This window comes from Lepidochelys kempii, chromosome 24 (assembly GCF_965140265.1).
Source record: "Lepidochelys kempii isolate rLepKem1 chromosome 24, rLepKem1.hap2, whole genome shotgun sequence".
Lineage (NCBI taxonomy): Eukaryota > Metazoa > Chordata > Testudines > Cheloniidae > Lepidochelys > Lepidochelys kempii.
Window position 1 is genome coordinate 179616 of NC_133279.1, and position 21826 is coordinate 201441.

General features: G+C 50.3%; 3 protein-coding genes across 19 annotated transcripts in view; 1 reads left to right on the forward strand and 2 right to left on the reverse strand.

The window, feature by feature from the left end:
* LOC140902751 (GON-4-like protein) overlaps positions 1-15340 on the forward strand; it is a 58767-nt gene extending 43427 nt beyond the window's left edge. For 4 of the 9 annotated variants that reach the window (XM_073323163.1, XM_073323166.1, XM_073323161.1 and 1 more), the window contains 4 exons: positions 3089-3296; positions 4171-4999; positions 6813-6915; positions 9330-15340. In XM_073323163.1, the coding sequence (XP_073179264.1) occupies positions 3089-3296; positions 4171-4999; positions 6813-6915; positions 9330-9479 (1290 nt within the window). In that variant the 3' untranslated portion in view covers positions 9480-15340. Of the gene's footprint in view, positions 1-3088; positions 3297-4170; positions 5000-6812; positions 6916-9329 lie in introns of those variants that run through there. The other 5 variants (XM_073323167.1, XM_073323168.1, XM_073323170.1 and 2 more) reach the window with 2 other exon arrangements.
* On the reverse strand, positions 121-19251 carry MSTO1 (misato mitochondrial distribution and morphology regulator 1). 7 transcript variants are annotated; one of them, XM_073323177.1, is made up of 15 exons: positions 18968-19251; positions 17950-18079; positions 17604-17673; positions 16932-17007; positions 16596-16798; positions 15322-15389; positions 14198-14339; positions 13921-14038; positions 13692-13826; positions 13246-13398; positions 11951-12082; positions 11439-11623; positions 10960-11064; positions 10737-10852; positions 121-645 (listed from the first exon to the last, which is right to left on the reverse strand). In XM_073323177.1, exons 1-15 carry the CDS (start codon positions 19058-19060, stop codon positions 605-607), a joined length of 1767 nt encoding a protein of 588 aa, XP_073179278.1. In that variant the 5' UTR covers positions 19061-19251; the 3' UTR covers positions 121-604. The 7 variants fall into 7 exon arrangements, with proteins under 7 accessions (XP_073179278.1, XP_073179276.1, XP_073179274.1 ...); XM_073323175.1 differs by lacking the exon at positions 121-645 and adding an exon at positions 10113-10453 and having other exon boundaries at positions 18968-19246; XM_073323173.1 differs by lacking the exon at positions 121-645 and adding an exon at positions 10113-10456 and having other exon boundaries at positions 18968-19242.
* Positions 19252-21260: 2009 nt separating this feature from the next.
* Positions 21261-21826, reverse strand: part of DAP3 (death associated protein 3) — a 30068-nt gene continuing 29502 nt past the window's right edge. For all 3 annotated transcript variants that reach the window (XM_073323187.1, XM_073323186.1, XM_073323188.1), the window contains one exon: positions 21261-21643. In XM_073323187.1, the coding sequence (XP_073179288.1) occupies positions 21558-21643 (86 nt within the window). In that variant the 3' untranslated portion in view covers positions 21261-21557. The remainder of the gene's footprint in view (positions 21644-21826) is intronic.

Consider the following 21826-nt stretch of genomic DNA (forward strand, 5'->3'; position numbering starts at 1 on the left):
GACTGTAATGTATTAAAACTAGGGCTGTTGATTAATTAAAGTTAACTCATGTGATTAACAAAAAAATTAATCGCAATTAAAAACATTAATCATGATTAATCACACTGTTAAACAATAGAATACCAATTGAAATTTATTAAATATTTTTGTATGTTTTTCTACATTTTCAAGTATATCTAATTCAGTTACAACACAGAATACAAAATGTACAGTGCTCACTTTATATTTTTATTACAAATATTTTCACTGTAAAAATGAACAGGAGAAATAGTATTTTTCAATTCACCTCATAAAGTACTGTAGTGCAATCTCTTTATCACGAACGTGCAACTTACAAATGTAGGTTTTTTTGTTGCATAACTGCACTCAAAACCAAAAAAAATGTAAAACTTTAGAGTGTACATGTCCACTCAGTCCTACTTCTTGTTCAGCCAATCGCTAAGAGAAACAAGTTTGTTTACATTTACGGGAGATAATGCTGCCCACTTCTTAATTACAATGTCACCTGAAAGTGAGAACAGGCGTTCGCATGGCACTGTTGTAGCTGACGTTGCAAGATCTTTACATGCCGGATGCGCTAAATATTCATATGCCTCTTCATGCTTCAGCCATTGTTCCAGAGGACATTCTTCCATGCTGATGATGCTTGTTAAAAAAAAAAAAAAAAAAAAGCGTTAATTAAATTTGTGACTGAACTCCTTGGGGGAGAATTGTATGTCTCCTGCTCTGTTTTACCCGCATTCTGCCATATATTTCATGTTATAGCAGTCTTGGATGATGACCCAGTACATGTTCGTTTTAAGAACACTTTTACTGCAAATTTGACAAAATGAAAAGAAGATACCAATGTGAAATTTCTAAAGATAGCTACAGCACTCAATCCAAGATTTAAGAACCTGAATTGCCTTCCAAAATCTGAGGGATGAGGTGTGGAGCATGCTTTCAGAATTCTTAAAAGAGCAACACTCTGATGCAGAAACTACAGAACCCAAACCACCAAAAAAGAAAATCAACCTTCTGCTGGTGGCATCTGACTCCTGATGATGAAAATGAACATGCATCAGTCCGCACTGCTTTGGATTATGGAGCATAGCTGTCATCAGCATGGATGCATGTCCTCTGGAATGGTGGTTGAAGCATCAAGGGACATACGAATTTTTAGCACATCTGGCATGTAAATACCTTGTGACGCAAGCTGCAACAGTGCAATGTGAATGCCTGTTCTCACTTTCAGGTGACATTGTAATTAAGAAGCAGGCAGCATTATCTTCCATAAATGTAAACAAACTTGTTTGAGAGATTGGCTGAACAAGAAGTAGGACTGCATGGACTTGTAGGCTATAAAGTTTTACATTATTTTATTTTTGAATGTAGGGTTTTTATGTACATAATTCTACATTTGTAAGTTCAACTTTCATGATAGAGATTGCACTACAGTACTTGTATTAGGTGAATTGAAAAACACTTGTTTTTTTTACAGTGCAAATATTTGTAATAAAAATAAATACAAAATGAGAATACACACTTTGTATTCTGTGTTGTAATTAAAATCAATATATTTGAAAATGTAGAAAACATCCAAAAATATTGAAATAAATGGTATTCTATTGTTTAACAGCGCGATTAATCGCAATTAATTTTTTTAATCACTTGACAGTCCTAATTAAAACAAAAATCCAAAGGGGAACCACCAAAATAAGCACCTCCCTCTTATGAGCTCTAACTGTGCTAACCTTTCTCTTCCCATACACCTTCCATTCCCTTTTACTATCCTTCTTTGCCATGTTAAATAGTTGAGATTTTTGTGCTCTTCCAGAACAGAGGTAAGACTCTGTGTGGAGGAAGCTTGCTTAGACACTATGTAAGCTGAACCTTTATCTGCTCATGGATATAGAAGTTTGGTTTCCTAAAGACAAAGTACATAAACCACCAAGTTGAAGGCTGAGTTTGGATGGGGGGATAGTGAGGGTTCTAGGAAAATGCAGTCTAAATGAATTTATTCTAAGAATAGGTGCACAACTGGTTGAAACACTGTACTCAAGGAGTAGTTATCAGTGGCTTGCTGTCAAACTGGGAGAGTGTATCTATCAGGGTCTCTCAGAGGTCAGTCCTCGGTCTGGTACTATTTAATATTTTCATTAATGACTTGGATAATGGAGTGGAGAGTATGCTTATCAAATTTGCAGATGACATGAAGCTGGGAGAGTTGCAAGTACTTGGGAGGAGAGGACTAGATTTCAACAGGATCTTGACAGATTGGAGAACTATTCTGAAATCAAGATGAAATTAAAAAAAGACTAGTGCAAAGTACTACTCTTAGGAAGCAAAAGTCAAACACAGATACAAAATGGGGAATAACTGGGAGGCAGTAGTACTGTTGAAAAGGATCTGAGGGTTATAGTGGCTCACAAAGTGACTATGAATCAACAATGTGATGCAGTTGCTAATATCATTCTGGGGTATATTAACAGGAGTGTCATATGCAAGACATGGGAGGTAATTGTTCCATTCTACTCAGTATTGGGGAGGCCAATACTGGGACCAGTTCTGGGACCACACTTAGCATGTGAACAAATTGGAGAGAGTCCAGAGGAGAGCAAAAAAAAGATGATAAAAATTAGAAAATTTGACCTGTGAGGAAAGGTTAAAAAAAACAGGTCATGTTTAGTGTTAAGAAAAGAAGACTGGAGACCTGAGAACAGTCTTCAAATATGTTAAGGGCTATTGTAAAGAGGACGGTAATCAGTTGTTCTTCCTGTCCATTAAAGGTAGGACAAGAAGTAATTGGCTTAATCTGCAACAAGGGAGATTTAGGTTAGATGTTAGGAAAAACTTTTATTGATAAGGGGAGTTAAGATCTGAAATAGGCTTCCAAGGGAGGCTGTGGAACCCCATCATGTAGGTTTTTAAGACTATGTGTCAGGGATGGTCTAAGTTTACTTTGTCCTACCTCAGCTCAGGGGGCTGGACTTCTTGAGGGCCCTTTCAGCTCCATTGTTTCTATGATTCTACACGAGCTGTGGTGCTACGGGTTGGTCAGATACACTGAGAGTCTGTTTGTAATCTGTGAAGTTCTTCTGATCTGCAGGTGTGTGATAGCAAACCCTATAAAAATAAAGATTCTCAAGAGCTCACTAACAGCCTGACTCAACGAGAGTTAAGCCCTCAGCCTGAAGGAAAGGAGCTTGGGACATGTAAGGAGCCTGCAGAGGAGTCTCTGGAGTACAGGGATGAAGTGGAGAATGGCCAGAGCAGAACAAAAACCATGTCTAGGAAAGCAGACTCCCTGGCTTCAGGTCTGTGAAGGTCATATGCATGGGCAGCTGTCACTGTGTAAATTTTGCAGACAAATTGGGATGGGTCTTGAGTGTCGTCTAAATACAGATTCATTGAGGTTAAAATGAGGATGATTAGAAATAGTTGTTAATTCAGCTCCTTCCATGTGCCTCACTTTGGCTCTAGGTGGCCTAAATACCCAATCTACAAAGTATACCTGCCCCCATGTCAGTCATCTTAGCCCACCTGGACAAAAAACACCCATCAAATCTAAACTATTCTGATGGATTGTTTGTGGAACTCTCCCCTCCATGGGACTGGAGAGCCTTCCTGCCAGCTCCACAAAATTACTAATTTATGTAAGCTCTCCTTGCCAGCACACTTTTCCCTGCAGTTCCATCTATCCAGAGTACTTAGTTATTCTCTCTTTTCTCTCCCCCAGTCCCCGCCTGTGCGATCAAAATACACAGGATGACTGGCAGTGTAAATACACTAAGGGGGCATACCCCTCCTGTCCATAAATGCAGTTGGATTACAACTTGCTGGAGAAGATTCTACGTTTGTGTACCATGGTACCTAGCACATATGGAGATGCCATCTTGTTTTCCATGTTTAAGTATTAAGGGGCAGGCAGCACCTAGTGCACATTGGGATACTAGCATGTGCAACACCTTCTCACAGGCACAGGATATTCAGAGTCTCGCTAGCTGTGATTTACCTCTGCACCCAGCACTCTTACACAGTAACATAATTAGGGAAACTGCACTGGGGAGTGATCTGTGCAAAACACAGCAGAGGTTAAAACCATGTTCTCTGGTTTCTCTTTGTGCTCCAATCTAAAATCTCCATCCTTCAGAAGTTCCTCCTTCTAATCTTTTGGGGTTTCTTGGGCAGGATCTCAACTAGAAGGACAGTTGATCTGCTGCAGAGGTGTCTCTTCTGAAGGAGCATTGCCTAATAGCAGGGTCCTAGAACTGAGCTCTACGGGAAGCCCTCTGTGCTCTGCAAAAGCTGGGGTCACTGCTGTCGTGGACACTGCAAAAGAAAGTCAAACTGGAATTACTGACTCTGGATTTAATATAAAGCTGCCTCAACAGAACGAAAGCAACCCTTATGGTCTAGGAAGTGATAGTGAGACAAGATTAAACCAGAGATATGGAGGGACTGGAGAGGGTTCCCTTGACCTTGCCAAGCATGTTTTAGGGTCTGATTCAGCTACAAGGACAGGCTGCACGGGAGCTGATCGCTTTCCTGGAAGGAGCTCACAACAGAAGATAGCCCTTCAGTTCAAGTCATCAGTTAAACCTGGACACGCTCCTTCAAAATCAGGAGGAAGAGAAATGGAGAGATTATCTTTCCCTCTGGAAGGAAAAACTGAAGTGAGGAGGAATTGGTTGGGAGCAGTTAGAAAACTCAAGTTGAAGACACTGGAAAAGCATGTCCACTTGCAGGTCCCCAGTGACCATGTACTATCAGAAGCAGATGGTACTGGCTGCAGTGGAGTCTCTCCTTTTGGCCGGGAATCACAGATCAGATTAAAGTCAGATGAAAGTAACTGCTGCTTCAAGGTGCAGCAACAGTTTGAAGAGCTGGAATGTAGAGCAGTTCCTTCCGACATGGGACAAAGGGAGGATGAGCAGCAGCAGAAAATCATGGAAGCCACCGTGTGTGCAAAGAATAGCAAAGTCAGCTCTACTGGGGAGAAGGTTGTTCTCTGGACCAGGTATGTGCTCGTGCATCATATTTTATGTTCCTGTTATACTGTGTCTGCAGTGGCTTATCTCTCAGCTGCTATAGTTTCCCTTTTTTCCATCTTGCTGTCTCCCCTGTTCCTGATGTCTTTCCTTTTGTCTTCTCATCTATCTTCCTCTTGCTCTCCCGTCTAGTTTCTTACTAGAGCAGCCCAGAACAGCAGCATAACACTTTTCATCCCAGCTGTTAAACATACTGCCTTGTTTCAGGCAGGTTCTAATAATAAGTCCAATATTTTGGGCTGGGAAAGAAGTGGGTTTTCTCTAGGAGCCCCCCTGCACATGGGCAGCGTGTGAACCTCTGGCTGAGGGAGGCTAGCCCCCAGCCCCGGCTTATTGGGGGGATGGACTCAGAGCCTGGGGGACTACTGGAGCCACAGCTGCATGCAGGGAGCATCACGGCAGGCGGTGGGGTCATGCCTGGCTGTTTGGGGAGGCAGCGCCTCCCCCTGCCTATGCGACCCGCTGCCTATGCCCCTGCCTTAGAAAGGCTAAGCACATTATGTGAAGCTGGCCACTAGAGAGAGAGAGAGAGACTTAGGGTGAGAGCCATGAAGATGCCGAAGTCCTAGTTTTAGGCACACCTTATATTCACGAAACTCCTGCTTGGCTGTTGCCTAACTCTTGCACCTAAATTTACTCAGTGCCCAACTTTTTTTTTTCTTGGGCCATGTGTGCTACAGCCTCACTCTAGACAGCTAGGCATCTGTCTCCTGCATATGCATATACACTACTGCCCTATGATAGGCATCTGGACACACCTGTGTCCCACCTAAGCCTCACCGAGATTCATAAACAAGGAAAGATAGGTGTGTGGCTGCCCAAGTTGTAGGCAGGGGACCCAATCTGGTAGGTCACCTCTGAGCATGCCTACCAGATCCACCCTTTCTGGTGAGTTCATGCAGTATAGCCCTGCGGGGAGGATCTCCCTTGTAATCTTTAGCCTAGGGGCTAGGATACTCGACCACAATGTTATTGATCCTTATTTCAAGGCTCCTGCCCTACTAAGGGAGAGAAGGAATATGAACAGGGATCTGCCACCTCTCAGTTTAGTACCCTAACAACTAGGGTATGGACTATGCTGATGTGGCACTCCCTCGGTCTCTCCTATTGAAGTTCCATGCTAATTAAACAATGGAATACTTAAACTAAGCTAGAGAATGTAAGAGTGACTCCATGGCCGAGGCTAGCACACTTGTGGGAGGTGGAGATCCTTGCTCAAATCCCTTCTCCCTCAGGAGGGGGAGAGGGGGTGTCTCCTACATTTTGGATGAGTACCTTATGCACTAGGCTAAAGATTGCAAGGGTAGTCTTGCCCCTCTCCTCCCCCACACACACTGGCTCTTTTGTTTCAAATCCTGTACGCAATTTAAGCAGCCAAGCACCAATCTTTCTCCATTGTATGACTCACTAGCAGAGCTAGATGCCTTCTGTGCAGCCCAGACTTGGGTACCTATCTCTGAAAGAGGTCTGGTTCGTATTTCCCAGTGGCTAGATTAGGTGACTCTTGGCCTATTGTGCTGGCTTTGTGAGGTGCAGTCTAAGGCCCACCATAGGTGGCTAACTTGGGCTTTGGGGATTGCAGAGTTGTTCCTGTGACTTTTTTTTCTAGGCACCTAAAAGTTAGACACCGTGATGCTCAGCATTGTAACAACCTAAGTCCCTTTGTGCATCCCACCCTGACTCAGGCCGAAGTGCACTGGTGGGTTTTTTCATACTTGAGGTGGCTGTAGGGTCAGTCTCCTGCTCCAAGCTGTGTCCATAACTGTGATGTATTGCTTACAGGGAGGCCGATCGTGTCATTCTTACCACCTGCCAGGAGCGAGGAGCCCACTTGGAAACCTTCAGTGCTATCTCACAGGAACTGGGCAATAAAACTGCTAGTGAGGTAAGTGCTTGTATGTGAGAGGGGTGCAGATCATTTTGAAAGCTGTTAAGAAGGGGTTTGCAAACTGGGGGGTGGGGGGGTGTCACGAGGTTATGTGGGGTAGGGGTTTGAGCTGTCCGCTCCACCCCCAAAACCCACTTTGCCTCCAGTATTTATAATAGTATTAAATGTAAAGTAGTCACACTCAGAGGCTTGATGTGTGAAAGGGGTCACTAATACAAAATTTTGAGCACCACTGCTTAGGGTAGTGGCTTTCAAACTGTGGGTTGCGACCCAGGCCAGCAGCACTGACCAGGCTGTTAAAAGTCCTGTCAGCGGTACTGTCTGGCTAAGACATGCTTGTCCCTACCTGTTCCAACACCGTGCAGTGCCCCAGAAGCGGCCAGCAGCAGGTCTGACTCCTAGGCAGGGTGGCCACGAGGCTCTGTGCACTGGCCTTGCCCCCAGCATTGGCTCTGCACTCCCATTGGCTGGGAAGCTGGGGGGTGGGAGGCAGTGCCTGCGGGCGAGAGGTATTTGCATGCCTCCACCTAGGAGCGGGATCTGATGGTGGCCGCTTCTGGGGTGCAGCGCGGTCCGCAGTTTCAGGACAGGTGTGAAACCTGTCTCTGCACTCCAGCTGCGCCACTGACTCGGAGCTGCTGGAGGTAAGCCCTTGCCCCAGACCCCTCATCCCTGGTCCCACCCCAGAGCCCCGACCCCCTCCCATACCGCAAAGCCCTCAACCCAGCTCTGTTGGGTTGCGGACATCAACAATTTTGTTCAGCTGGGGAGCCAGAAAAAAAGTTTGAAAACCACTGGCTTAAGGGACTGAGAGATGGTTACTGCATTAGCCTGCGTGCCAAGCATACCTTGTGCCACAAAATGGAAAAAAAAAGTCCACCTGCATAGCTTATCAGTCTGTGCAGAAGAGTGCTGGGACTGTGATTGCACAAGGTTTTGGAATTTAGGATGGTGCATTAGCAGAGTTGTGAGCTGTTCAGAGATATCGTGACCCCAGTGGTGTTTCCCACCATCATGTACTAGCCTAAACTCTTGAATGTCTAATGTGCCTAAATCCCCTGTAGGTTGATTTTGTAAAGGCTTTGCCTTGAGGAAGCTCTGTGATGTTTCACACTGTTTGCTATTAACACTAGATCAGGGGTTGGCAACCTATGGCATGCATGCCAATTTTTAATGGCACACTGCTGTCCGCCTAACAGCAGTGTGCCATTAAAAATCCTGCCCTGCCCGGCCTGCTCTTCTCTGCTCACCGCTCTCTCCTTGCAGGACAGGCAAGCTTCCCCCAGTGTGCTGGGTTCCTACCCCTTCTCCTCTCCCTCCCTGTGGCCGATTAGCTGATGGCCCTTGCTACAGAGGGGAGAGGGGAAAGTGGAGCTGAAGCATGCTCTCTGCTCCAGGGACCTTGGAGAAAGGGGGTGGAATCAGCATATCCCCTCCAGCCTCCTGCCGTGCAGGGGGCTGGGAGCACCCGCATGACCCCAGCCCTCTGCCCTGACTCTTACACCCCCCACATCCCCACCCCCATCCCTCGCACCAAACGGGAGCTCCTGCACACCCACACCCCACACACATTCCCACCTGCACCCCTCGCACCAAATGGGAGCTGCCTAGGTAAGCGCTCCACACCCAAACTTCCTGCCCCAACCCTGAGCCCCCTCCTTCATTCTAGCTCTTAGCCAGACCCTTCACTCCCAGGCCTGTTCTCAGTGCAGAGATAGGAAGAGAATGGCTAGAACCAGGGAGAAGGTAGGTACCTACTTTATGTGGACAGGGCCGGGACCCTGACTGGTAGGAGCCTGTGGACGGAACCCCAGACTGGCAGTAGGCTGAGCTGCTCAGCCCACTGCTTGTCTGGGGTCCCGGCCACCGGCTCTGCTCAGCCCACTGCTGGTCTGGGGTTCTGGCTGCCGGGGTGCTGGCCACAGGCCCCGCTCAGCCCGGTGCTGGCCTAGGTGAATGGAACACCAGCGTAAGATCAGCATTTTAATTTAATTTTACATGAAGCTTGTTAAACATTTTGAAAACCTTGTTTACATATGACAACAGTTTAGTTATATAATATATAGATTTATAGAGAGAGACCTTCCAAAAAACGTTAAAATGTATTATTGGCATGCATGCGAAACCTTAAATTAAAGTGAATAAATGAAGACTTGGCGTACCACTTCTAAAAGGTTGCTGACCCCTGCACTAGATAATTAGCTCAACTCTGTAACTTAACTGCTTTTGTGTCCAGTATTTTTAAAATGGTTCCTGGGTACTACTTTTCTTTCTCCTGTGATGGGATTGGAGTGTGTTAAATGCTTCTGCTTTCACAGTAATTTCCAATCTTAGTGCTATGTATGGGTGGGACCTACAAGCTGCCCCACTGTGCATGAGTCATTTATTCTCAAGTCTCTCTCCATAATCAGGTGTCCCACCGCTTCAGGGAATTGATGAGGCTCTTCCATACATCCTATGATGGAAGTTCTGAGGATGAGGAAGACGCAACAAGCACCAGCAATACTGACCAGCTGTCGGATAAGGATCTGCTCCTCTCTGAAGAAGAACAGGATGACTAAACACCTTTGTGCTGGTGGACTAACTAGTACATCACAAATGTAGGTACTAGCCCGTTTGCTGCTAGAGGGATGCTCTGGTGGAGGCAGGAATATTTGCACAGGACTGTAACTTAAAATGGCACCTTAATTTTTTGGATAATCTTGCTACATGTATAACCAACTAAATTCATTCTACAGGAGCACAGGTCTAATGTTTGATACACAATTAATAGGATAATGTTACCCTGGCAGCTTTTCATTCCGCAAATGTGACCTGCATGACTAAAACTTAAAAAGATTCCACTGGGGCAAGGCCTTTCTCTGTGTAACAAAGATTTAAATTGAACATCCTCATGATTTATTGCAGATACAGCAATAAAAAACTTGTAATTACTGTATCATAAGATGTGTCCTGTTAGATGAAGTAAATGCTTTCCCACATTCAAATTTTGTAAATTTCATTACTGTCCCCTTTTTATATCTGGAAAGGCTATAAGCTGAAATGATCCATGTTTATTGTTCAGTCTCATTCTAAAGCATAATTCTGTTGTGATAAATAATGGACAATGCTGATGTAAACTGGTAAGTCTCGTACTTGAATTACAGAGGTCTAAAGCCACCCTCTCTATGTAACAGATGCAGCACAACTGTCACTTAATTTGCAGTAACATTTTATTCTTTAAAAAGCCAGTGCCCTAGTTCAACATTTAAAAAAAAAAATCAAAGTTTATCTTCTTCCTAAAGTGATAAGCGGTAGAGTTAATCTGAGTCTGCTTCCTCTTCAGATTCATCAAACTCCAAGCTTGTTTTATAGCATTGGGACAGCGTTCTTAGCTCATGTAGGGCCTCCTGAAAATCATAAAGTTCAACGCCTGCAGAGAAGAAGCTAGCCCAGCGCTGTACATCCACTCGATGCAGCTCCTTATATAAACTGTTGAGAGCACTGTACAGAGCAGGTGATGACTGCAGTGCTGTTAGGACAGGGATGCTTTCGACTGCTGTGGAAAAAACATCTCCCCTGAAACATCTCACATTCAGAGTATGTCACCATGTTCCCTTCCCATTCTACTTTTAAAATAAGTGTTCTACCAGGGAAAGGGGTCTTGAGAGCGCTTGTAGGACAGTGCCATTGGCATGCACTGGCCCTACTCCAACAGCTGGAAAAGGGCTAGCTTTAGAGGGAGGTATTCAAAAGCTGGCACCCTAAGTTCCTAAGCTTTTTTTTTTTTTTTAAATTAACCCCTTCCTCACATACAGGGGTATGAGAGAGGATCTTACCTGTTGAGCACCTAGGAAGCTTGTCCAGGAGGAAACCATGCTTGTTTAGAAGAGCAGAGAAAAATTGGGGGTATGGGGGTAACACTTTACATGGGCCCTGAAGCAAATATGAGGTGCTGCCAAGGAAAAAGGAGAGAATTATCCAAAATTCACTATAGACATTTCATAATTAGCAATCAGGGACCCCATCCCCCAAGCAGGCTAGTCAGAGCATATCACCGACCTGAATGTCCCTGGGCACCGAGCACGTAAGTAGCTTCCTAGAACCTCCTCCCCAGTTTCACAAGCATGTAGGGCAGACTTGGGTTGTGACCCTGGAGGAAGATTACTGCAAAGAAAAACAAGTAAATGCATATTGTAGGAGTGCCTGAACTAAGATGCTGGTAACTGTGTGGCTGAGCCACAGGGGGCCAGGAATGGTTCTACCCTGATCTAAAACCAGCCACATGTACTAGAACAATGCAAGGGTCCTGTAATTCTTAGTAACAAGAGATTCTTCCTTATTGATGCCAGCCTGTCAAGTGATAACCTGACAAGCAAAGCAGGCCTTCCACATATCCTAAAGGTTACTTGCTTCAGCTCTTTTGGACCAGTAAGAATTTAAAGGCCAGAGTCCCTCCCTTAAGAAGCCCCTATTGTCAGAGATCACCATGGATAGGGGCCAGCTCTGAAAGACAGGTATTTGATCTAGCTGTTTCTTACCTGATAAGATTTTCTTTGCCAATTCCTCTCAGCACAACAGACTGAGCAAAACAGCAGCTGTCCTTTTGCTCCCCACACGAAGACAATGGTGTCCATGGCACTGCAAGCTGGTAGCTGCACAAAGCATCTGGGAGAGACTGACCATATGCCATAGGAAAGGGTACAGCAGCCCCTGCAGCCACAACCTGAGAGAGAACAGGCCAATAGAAATGTCTGTAATAATCTGATCTCAGCTTTTTCTGGAGATCAGGGGGACTCCTGCAAGAGATCTGTATCCAAAACTACCAGCAGACAATGCAGCATGTTATATAACATCTACATACACAGAGGCTCAATTTATAGGCAAGAGGAAAGATTCTGCCAGTGAGAGTTGTGGGAACAATGCTCAACAGAAGACATGCATGAAACAGAATAGCTACAGTAACACATTCAGCATATTACTTCTACCTTACACTATTCAGCCCCTCCAGCTTCACTGTGGCCACTAATGATTTCCTTTAGAAGAACGCTACCTTTCTCCCAGAGCTGTTAAATGCATCTGCAAGCTGTACCATGGAGAACTGGGAAGAATGGAGCCTGTATGGAGCACTGAGGGTATCCAATGCTGTTGCCAAGATTGCACTGCTGTGATAGTTTAGAGAGGCCTACAGAAGAACAATTGAACCACAGCAAAGTTAGAGGAGGAAAAGGTCATTTAAGATTGAATTTCAGACACTTCCATTCCTTAACTAAACCAACTAAAAGCAGTTTCTCTTTGGAATGACCAAGGCAGAGCAGAACAGCCCTAAGGATACAAACTGTTACAGTTTAAAGCCCGAGTGACTTGACATTCATGCAGTAGAAATCTTAATAAAAAAACTGCTATTGTTGATTATCTCATTAGTAATTTTTCAAATGACAGAATAGTGTTATGGTCATCCCATATGTTCTGCTGTGCATTCCCAGTTGAGGGGCTCAGGTCACTGAGACCCAGTCCTGAAATCTACAAAGTTTTGAGCTTTCTGCACTTCAACTAGCATTGTAAAAAGCTGATTAAATCAGAAGGGAATGAGCCAGTGTCTGTCTGCAATTACAATGCTGCACCAATTTAGATTTCCTGTACAGTCACCCATATGCATTACCTCCAGCCTTGGACTGAACCAGTTAAACAAGAGTTGAGACTGCAAACTGAATTCAATCATGTGAATGAATCCATCTTAGTCCTGTAACTAGAGCCCTGCAAATCTGTGGATATCTGCTTTATATCCACAGACCATACCTGATCAGCTGTGTATACATATTTTGTATCCAGGCGGGCTCTACCTACAACACAAGGTAAGTGTGTGAGACAATTCAGGAACCTGCAATTATTACAACTAATGTAAAGGGCCATAACCCAGAGTTAAAATGGAGAGTGCAGTAAATGGCATCAAAGGTAATTGGAATGTAGGCTCATGTGTGAGCAGAAAACACCTGGTAAATACTTCAGGCCTGTGAGTAATCAAAGGGTTATTAAATAGATCACCAAGGTCACTGGACAGACCAGAACTAAGGGGTTGTAGGTTTAAAATTGAGGAAATATACAGAGATGGAGTTACATAATCAACTTCAAAATTAGGGATAGGATTAGGCAGGTCTGGAGAGACAAACTATTATTTAGAACTTCCCCCTATATAGAACATGAGCTTTATTTTTTAGCATGGGAGGATTTAGCCCTTCTGGCACAAAGTTCTGACTATATACACTAGTGTGGTCAGGCCTTTCCAGACAGAAAACGTTCCCAAAAGCTTCCAGTCTGCGTGCCCAGTCAGTGACCGTGTATACTCACATCATAATGTACATATGGGAGTGTAACAGGGGCTTCTGGTTTGAGTCCCAGACTTCCATTGAGTGACAGTGGGCAAAAGAGTGAGCTGTGAGTGGAGAGATGGACAATTCCCAGGACTGTGTTCATCAGCCTGTAAAAATCCTTCCAGGACACCTGCGGACAAAAGATGCCAAAAAATCCACACAGCTCTGCTTGGCACTTAAACAATTTAGCAATTAAACATGATGCCCCCAAATTAATCTGCCCTGGCCTTAGGCTCCTTTGGAAGTAAAAGTGCTATGTGAGGCACAAAGAAGGGCAGCTACTGTTGCAGTATCCACTGCACGAAGACACTCTTTTGCTCTATCTTCTTCCTTCTCAATATCTGTTTTATAGGAAGCAGCCTGAGTCAGAACGTGTGCACTAATTTCAGGAGATCAGGCACACTTTTTCCACTGCATACTTACCCCAACATTATGAATGACTGGAGTCAGTCCCCATGTCAGGATTCCTCTCCCTGAATACTCATCATGGAGCAGTTCTGTCACCTTAGCTCCAACTCCAGAAAATCCATTGTTCAAGTCGCACAGAATCTGAAAACCCTACACCAAAAGGGACAAATAGTGTTTGAATTTCTACCAAAAGTTCAATTGGCAGAGTTCCCTAAACAGGTCAGGTAAATGTAGCCCCATGTACCTGCAGATAATCACACTCTTCCACGTAGAAGTGCAATCTATCTTCCAGCTCCTCTAGGTAAGTGGAGTTGTGCAGGAGGCTTTCACCTTGTCCAAAGGCTTCAAGTTGACTGGACTCCCTAAAAGAAGGACAAGGTGAGCATTTAACTCCACTCCCTCTTTTTGTGTTTTTTAGCAAGTATCCAGTTAGGCTGATCCCTAAATTGCAGTCAGCAGCCATGCCCCTTTGTGAAGCTACCACTTTGCCTCAGTTTGCATTTGAAGTAAAATAAACATACCCATCATAGTTGTACTGATGTATCATGAAGATGCTTCTGGGATGCAGATGCACTCGGAGGTAATCAGACCAAACCTGCACGCTGCCTTCCAACTGGTGACCCTTCTGGGAAACATGCAGCTGTTTAGGGAGCTGAGATACATCTGCAAAAAGAACATTTGCAGATAAAGGTTCACCTTCCAACACTTAGCTTCTAATAACCCAGACAATGGGATCACAAGGCTCTCTGCTAAAGTGTTTTTGATTTTAAGCCAAGGCCCTAGTACTTTACACACAATTCTCTTGGTAACCTAGTCCCACACTTATTTCCTGTGCCCTTCACACCATGGCATTATCCCAAACCCCTGCCTCTGTCACAGATTCATAGCAACAGGATAGCATTATTATAAAACTATTACCTGTGCGTAAAATTATACTTTGTGCTAAATAGAGTGCTTTAGAGCTGAATACCAGCATACAACACCAATCAATGGAGGAAAGCAGCCACAGGAGGGAGTATGATGAATTTGGACTTAAAATAGGAGGAGAGATTAATAAGACTGGGACTTCTCAGCTTGAAAGAGAGACTATTAATGGGGGATATGATAGAGGTCTATAAAATCATGACAGGTGTGGAGAAAGTAAAAAGTGTTATTTACTCCTCATAACACAAGAACTAGGGGGTCACCAAATGAAATTAATAGGCAACAGGTTTAAAGTCAAACAAAAGGAAGTACTACTACTCACAACGCACTGTCAACCATGGAATTCTTTGCTAGAGGCTGTTGTGAAGGCCAAGACTATAACTGGGTTAAAAAAAAACCTAGATAAATTCATGGAGGATAAGTCCATCAATGGTGGTTAGCCTTAGTTTTGCCAGAAGCAGGGAGTGGGCAACAAGGGATGGCTCACTTGATGATTACCTGTTCTGTTCATTCCCTCTTAAGCACCTGGCATTGGCTACTGTCGGAAGACAAGATACTGGGCTAGATGGACCTTTGGTCTGACCTAGAATGGACATACTTATGTTCTCTAAGCTCATGATTGACTGCAATGAAGTCCCTTCCCCATTTCACTCGCTTTACAATTCTCCATTCCTGTGATCTTTCACCTAAACAGACATATAGGCACCGAAGACTTACATACCTTTACTGAGAGGAAGAGCTCTGGGACTGAAGTCTCCATCAGAGGATATGCCTCCCTGCAACAAAAAGCTCCGGAGACAGGTTTTATTATGGCATTGCCTCACTTGTAAATGGATAACAGGGCAATATAGTGGGAAGGGGCTGGGAACATTGTTCTACATCTGTGCTTCTATGGTACACTGTACTTTCATAAAGTCTTATTTATTTCTCTAATGATTTTATCCTGAAAGACCCCAAAGTGGTTCACACAAACAGCAGTACTGTGATGCATGCTGCAAGGCACTAGGGGAGGAGTGCAATCTTAATCAAGGACACTAATGGTAGATCTTCAGCCTGAATTTGTAGAACACAAGCTACAGAGATGTGTTATTTGGACAACATTTCATCCATTTCTTTCACATCAAAACAGAAGACCTTTGATTTGCACAGACAGCTGAACATTAGAGAGAAGACCCTTTCACAACTCTTGAACCCTCTTAAAAAAAAAAAAAAAAACACTGTTGGTGCAATGCTAATGGCTGCCTTTGGTCCACTTACAGTTATACTTTTCTCACAGTTTGTGCAAGAACAGCTTTCCCTCCTATACCCATCACCAATAATAAATCCAGAATCTACATTTGTGTGTACTGGCCTCCCTCTGATAGTCTTGCCTTTACTGCAGCTTCTCAGTCTCTCTGCCCTTGAGCATTGTCACTGGAGACATGGAGAAGTCAGCTGCTCTGCTGGTATTATGTTCAGAAAGGCCTTAGGAAGGTTTAAGGGGGAAATAATTCCAACCACATGTTCTTTTACAAAAAAGCAAGCAGGAAGATCAACAGGATCTGGGCAAGTGTGTACATGGTGTAGAGGAAGTAGAAAGGTCTAGACCAGAGGCGGGTCAACTTTTTGGTCTGAGGGCCACATTGGGTTTCCAAAATTGTACAGAGGGCTGGTTAGGGGAGGCTGTCTCTCCCCAAACAGCCAGGTGTGGCCTGGCCCCCCACCTCCTATCTGACCCCCCCGCTTCTTGCCCTCTGACAGCTCCCCCAGGACTCCTGCCCCATCCAACCCCCCTGCTCCCTGATGGCCCCTCCTCCTGACTCCTGCCCCATCCACCACCCCCTGCTCCCTTTCCCCTGACTACCCCCTGCCGCCCCATCCAACCCCTCCTCTCATTCTGACTGCCCCCTCCAGACTCCTGCCCCATCCAACCCCCCTGTTCCCCAACCCCTATCGACACCCCTGACCACACCCCCAAACTCCCCTGTCCTCTATCCACTCCCCCCGCCCCCTTACCACACAGCCTGGAGCACCAGTGGCTGGCGGCGCTGCACTGCCCAGAGCGGCGGGTCAGGCCGCGGCTCTGCAACTGGGCTGCCCGGTTGCCCAGAGTGTGGCGCGGTGCATTGAGGCTGTGGGGGAGGGGGAACAGCAGGGAGGAGCCGAGGGCTGGGCCACGCGGGCCGTCGTTTGCCCACCTCTGGTCTAGACACCAAAACCTACAAACAAGAAAAGCAACTATATCTAACAAAGCTTGTTGTCAAGACCAAAACTCTGTTAATTTAGCATCTCTGGTTCTAGGATACAAATCAAACCCATTCAGTATCTACACCTTGAGTTCTGGCTTCTCACCTCCAGTTTGCTGAGGTCTTGTAGAAAAAGATTCTTTGCAGGAGGGTCTTCTTGATGAGTCGACAGACTACCCGGCCTGAAAAATAAATCCCCTCATTATTTGTACTACAGGAGCACAAGGAGCCTCAGAGAGCAAGATCGCACTGGGCATGTAGCAAGACAGTCCCCCCCCAAAGAGCTTACAGTCTAGTACAGGGGTGAGCAAACTACGGCCCGTCAGGGCTTTGGATCTGGGCCATGGATTTTCCACCCCCACTCTGCTCCAGGAAGCAGCCAGCGCCATGTCCCAGTAGCCCCTGGGGGATAGGGAGCAGAGGGCTCCATGTGCTGCTCTTGCCTGTGGGTACCTCCCCTGAAGCTCCCATTGGTGAGGAACGGGGAACCGCGGCCAATGGGAGCTTCAGGGGCCGTACCCACAGGCATGCAGAGCCCTCCCCCCCGGGGTGGCAGGGACATGGTGCCAGCTGCCTCCCCGAAAGGCACAGGGCCAGGGCAGGCAGGGAGCCTGCCCTGACCCTGCTGTGCGCCGCTGCCACCTCGGAGCAGCTCCAGGTAAACGTCGCTGGGCCAGAGCCCACAACCCAAACCTCTCCTGCACCCCACCCCACACTGTTATAGCAGCAGAGTAACCTCTGCAGCTAAGAGGATGAAAGAACAAATGGTAACACTCACCAAGCTACCGAGGTGTCTCTTTTCATGTCCCCATATAAACATCCCTCTTCTTTCAGAGAGTTGAGGCTTCCTGCACAAGAGAACAGGTCACAGGGTTTGCAGTACTTGGGGCTAAAGACAGTAAGAAAGCCCACCGTATTCTCCAGCCCAGATGAACCCCGCCCCCAAGAGGTTTGCCCGACTAGGCATCACGAGCCTGCACAGGCAGGGGGTGAAGCGCCGCTTCTAGCGCCACAGCCAGGGCCGGGGCAGAGTCAGCCACGCACGCCGGTGGGATGCCCGCCCCACTGGGCGCAGTCCTCGCCCGCAGCTCCCCGGACCCTTGGCAGGAGGGCCGCCCGCCCACCTTTCAAGTCCATCAGGATGAGGCGCGGCGCGTAGGTCTCCGGCCGGCCGAGGGTCCGCCCAGCGCGGTACAGCACATCGGGGCAGATCTCGCGCCCCGCCGCCTCCGAGTCACGGCTCCACGCAGCATCCTGCGGCGGAGAGAGACGGTCGGTGCGAGCAGGAGGCCGCGCCCCGGCCCCAGGGAGTTGCCAGTCCCCGGCACGCCCCGCACAGCGGCCTCCCGCCGGCCGGAGGGGCCAGGCGAGCAGGCGTCGAGATCAGATGGCCCGGGCAGGCAACGCGAGGCCGGGGAGCGCGTTTGGGCGGGGATTCGGCCGGCGGGCGCGGCGGGGGAGCGGGATGCCGGCAAGGCGGGCCGGGCCCGCGCCGGGGAAGGTCTCGGTCAAGGCGGGGGAGGCGGCTCGGGGGGTCCGAGGCAGGCCGGGGCGGAGGCCGGGGGGTCCGAGGCAGGCCGGGGCGGAGGCCGGGGGGTCCGAGGCAGGCCGGGGCGGAGGCCGGGGGGGCCGAGGCAGGCCGGGGCGGAGGCCGGGGGGGCCGAGGCAGGCCGGGGCGGAGGCCGGGGGGGCCGAGGCAGGCCGGGGCGGAGGCCGGGGGGGCCGAGGCAGGCCGGGGCCGTGGGGGGGTCCGAGGCAGGCCGGGGCGGAGGCCGAGACCGGGCCCGGGCCGTGGGGGGGTCCGAGGCAGGCCGGGGCCGGGGCGTGGGGGGGGCCGAGGCAGGCCGGGGCCGGGCCCGGGGCGTGGGGGGGGCCGAGGCAGGCCGGGGCCGGGCCCGGGGCGTGGGGGGGGGCCGAGGCAGGCCGGGGCCGGGCCCGGGGCGTGGGGGGGGGGGGGCGAGGCAGGCCGGGGCCGGGCCCGGGGCGTGGGGGGGGCCGAGGCAGGCCGGGGCCGGGCCCGGGGCGTGGGGGGGGCCGAGGCAGGCCGAGGCAGGCCGGGGCCGGGGCGTGGGGGGGGCCGAGGCAGGCCGGGGCCGGGGCCGGGGCGTGGGGGGGCCGAGACAGGACCAGGAGACTCCACACCTGCAGGTTCCACCAGTGCGCGCCCACGAACCCCGCGTAACTGCCCAGCTGCAGCGTCACCGCCGGCCGCGGGGTCCCGCCCGCCTCGAACATACTTCAACCGCCAGCCCCGGGACGGCCTGGAGGCGGGGCTTTGATTACTGACTTGGTCCCATTGGCTGAAGTACTTGTCATTTGAGAGTTTCACCAATCCACAACTAATGCCGCAAAATGTAGGCGGGCCATCTCCTGATTGGAAGCGGCGCAGCAGCGACCGGGTCATGTAACCTAGCAACACAGTCACGTGCGACTTCGCCGGCTGTCAATCTTCGCGCCGGTTGCGATTGGGCCGCCCCGGCCGTAGACCCCACCGCCCGACGGGCTGGGAGCTCGCGAGACCTCGTTTTCGCCTGCGCGAGCAGGGACCCCACTTGACCCGCGAGCCCACGGCCCCCCCTCCTCATGCCGCCTATAGCGCCAGCCCCGTGACACCCCCGCCCGTCCCGCCTAGGCTCAGACATCTCCTCCCTCCAGGCCGCCTATAGCGCCAGCCCCTGACACCCCCGGCCGCCCCACCTGGCCTGAGACATCTCCTCCCTCCAGGCCGCCTATAGCGCCAGCCCCTGACACCCCCGCCCGCCCCGCCTAGGCTCAGACATCTCCTCCCTCCAGGGCCGCCTATAGCGCCAGCCCCGTGACACCCCCGCCCGTCCCACCTGGCCTGAGACATCTCCTCCCTCCAGGGCCGCCTATAGCGCCAGCCCCTGACACCCCCGCCCGCCCCGCCTAGGCTCAGACATCTCCTCCCTCCAGGGCCGCCTATAGCGCCAGCCCCGTGACACCCCCGCCCGTCCCGCCTGAGACATCTCCTCCCTCCAGGCCGCCTATAGCGCCAGCCCCGTGACACCCCCGGCCGCCCCACCTGGCCTGAGACATTCCCTCCCTCCAGGCCGCCTATAGCGCCAGCCCCGTGACACCCCCGCCCGCCCCGCCTGGCCTGAGACATTCCCTCCCTCCAGGCCGCCTATAGCGCCAGCCCCTGACACCCCCGCCCGCCCCGCCTAGGCTCAGACATCTCCTCCCTCCAGGCCGCCTATAGCGCCAGCCCCTGACACCCCCGCCTGCCCCACCTGGCCTGAGACATTCCCTCCCTGCAGGCCGCCTATAGCGCCAGCCCCGTGACACCCCCGGCCGCCCCGCCTGAGACATCTCCTCCCTCCAGGGCCGCCTATAGCGCCAGCCCCGTGACACCCCCGGCCGCCCCACCTGGCCTGAGACATTCCCTCCCTCCAGGCCGCCTATAGCGCCAGCCCCGTGACACCCCGGCCCGGCGTGAAACGTTCCCTCCCTCCAGGCTGCCTATAGCGCCAGCCCCTGACACCCCTGCCCGCCCCGCCTGAGACATCTCCTCCCTCCAGGGCCGCCTATAGCGCCAGCCCCTGACACCCCTGCCCGCCCCGCCTGAGACATCTCCTCCCTCCAGGGCCGCCTATAGCGCCAGCCCCTGACACCCCTGCCCGCCCCGCCTGAGACATCTCCTCCCTCCAGGGCCGCCTATAGCGCCAGCCCCTGACACCCCCGCCCGCCCCGCCTGGCCTGAGACATCTCCTCCCTCCAGGCCGCCTATAGCGCCAGCCCCTGACACCCCCGCCCGCCCCGCCTAGCCTGAGACATCTCCTCCCTCCAGGCCGCCTATAGCGCCAGCCCCTGACACCCCCGCCCGCCCCACCTGGCCTGAGACATTCCCTCCCTCCAGGCCGCCTATAGCGCCAGCCCCGTGACACCCCGGCCCGGCCTGAGACGTTCCCTCCCTCCAGGCCGCCTATAGCGCCAGCCCCGTGACACCCCGGCCCGGCCTGAAACGTTCCCTCCCTCCAGGCCGCCTATAGCGCCAGCCCCATGACACCCCGGCCCGGCCTGAAACGTTCCCTCCCTGCAGGCCGCCTATAGCGCCAGCCCTGTGACACCCCCGCCCGCCCCACCTGGCCTGAGACATCTCCTCCCTCCAGGCCGCCTATAGCGCCAGCCCCGTGACACTCCCGCCTGGCCTGAGACATTCCCTCCCTCCAGGCCGCCTATAGCGCCAGCCCCGTGACACCCCCGCCCGCCCCACCTGGCCTGAGACATCTCCTCCCTCCAGGCCGCCTATAACGCCAGCCCCGTGACACCCCCGCCCACCCCACCTGGCCTGAGATATCTCCTCCCTCCAGGGCCGCCGCAACCCGCCAGTACCACAGAACATGTAGCCAGGAGAGCGAACAGCTGGAGACTGCCCGCAAGGCCCCTGCTCATTCAACATCAGACAGCACAGACCTACACCGCTCTCCATTTATGGTTGGTGCAGCCTCATCACGCCCTGACAGGGTCAGTTGCAGAAGCCCTGCCCCAGCCCTGTTCTTTCCCCCTCTATCCCTGCAGCCTCTCCTCGGCTGGTGCAGAGCTCTCCTCCTCACCCAGCTTTTCCACAAAGTCTTTCCCTGTCAGGGCTGGGAAAGACAGCTCAGTTCTTTCTGCGTAGTGAAGCAGCCAAGGGGACATATGATAGAGCAGGAAGAAGAGCTGGTTATCTTATTAAAAGCCAGCAGTGGCTGCCAGCAAAGATGCCTTAGTGTTAGAGATAAGCAGAGATCCGTTCCAGCTGCCAGGGGTTGGAGTTGCTGAGAAACAGCAGTTCCTTTCTCCCTTCTTCTGTTCTGGCTGAAACAAACAGAGAAAAGGAACCCTGTCAACACCACATCATCAAGTTCTTCAATTGTGTTAGCATTCCAATGTACTGGCCTTGAAAGCTTTATTAAAAAATCATAGATTCAAAGGCAAGAAGGGACCACTGTGATCATTGATGCCCTGTATAACACAGCCCCATCCAACTTCCCCACAAGA

Coding starts and splice junctions, on each gene's coding strand:
- MSTO1 (XM_073323173.1), bottom strand. CDS start 19,060: ATGTTCGAGGCGGGCGGGACCCCGCGGCCGGCGGTGACGCTGCAGCTG. Junction 17,674..17,949: donor CATCCTGATGGACTTGAAAG/GTGGGCGGGCGG, acceptor TCTCTTGTGCAG/GAAGCCTCAACTCTCTGAAA. Junction 14,340..15,321: donor AGCTCTTCCTCTCAGTAAAG/GTATGTAAGTCT, acceptor TTCTTTTTGCAG/ATGTATCTCAGCTCCCTAAA.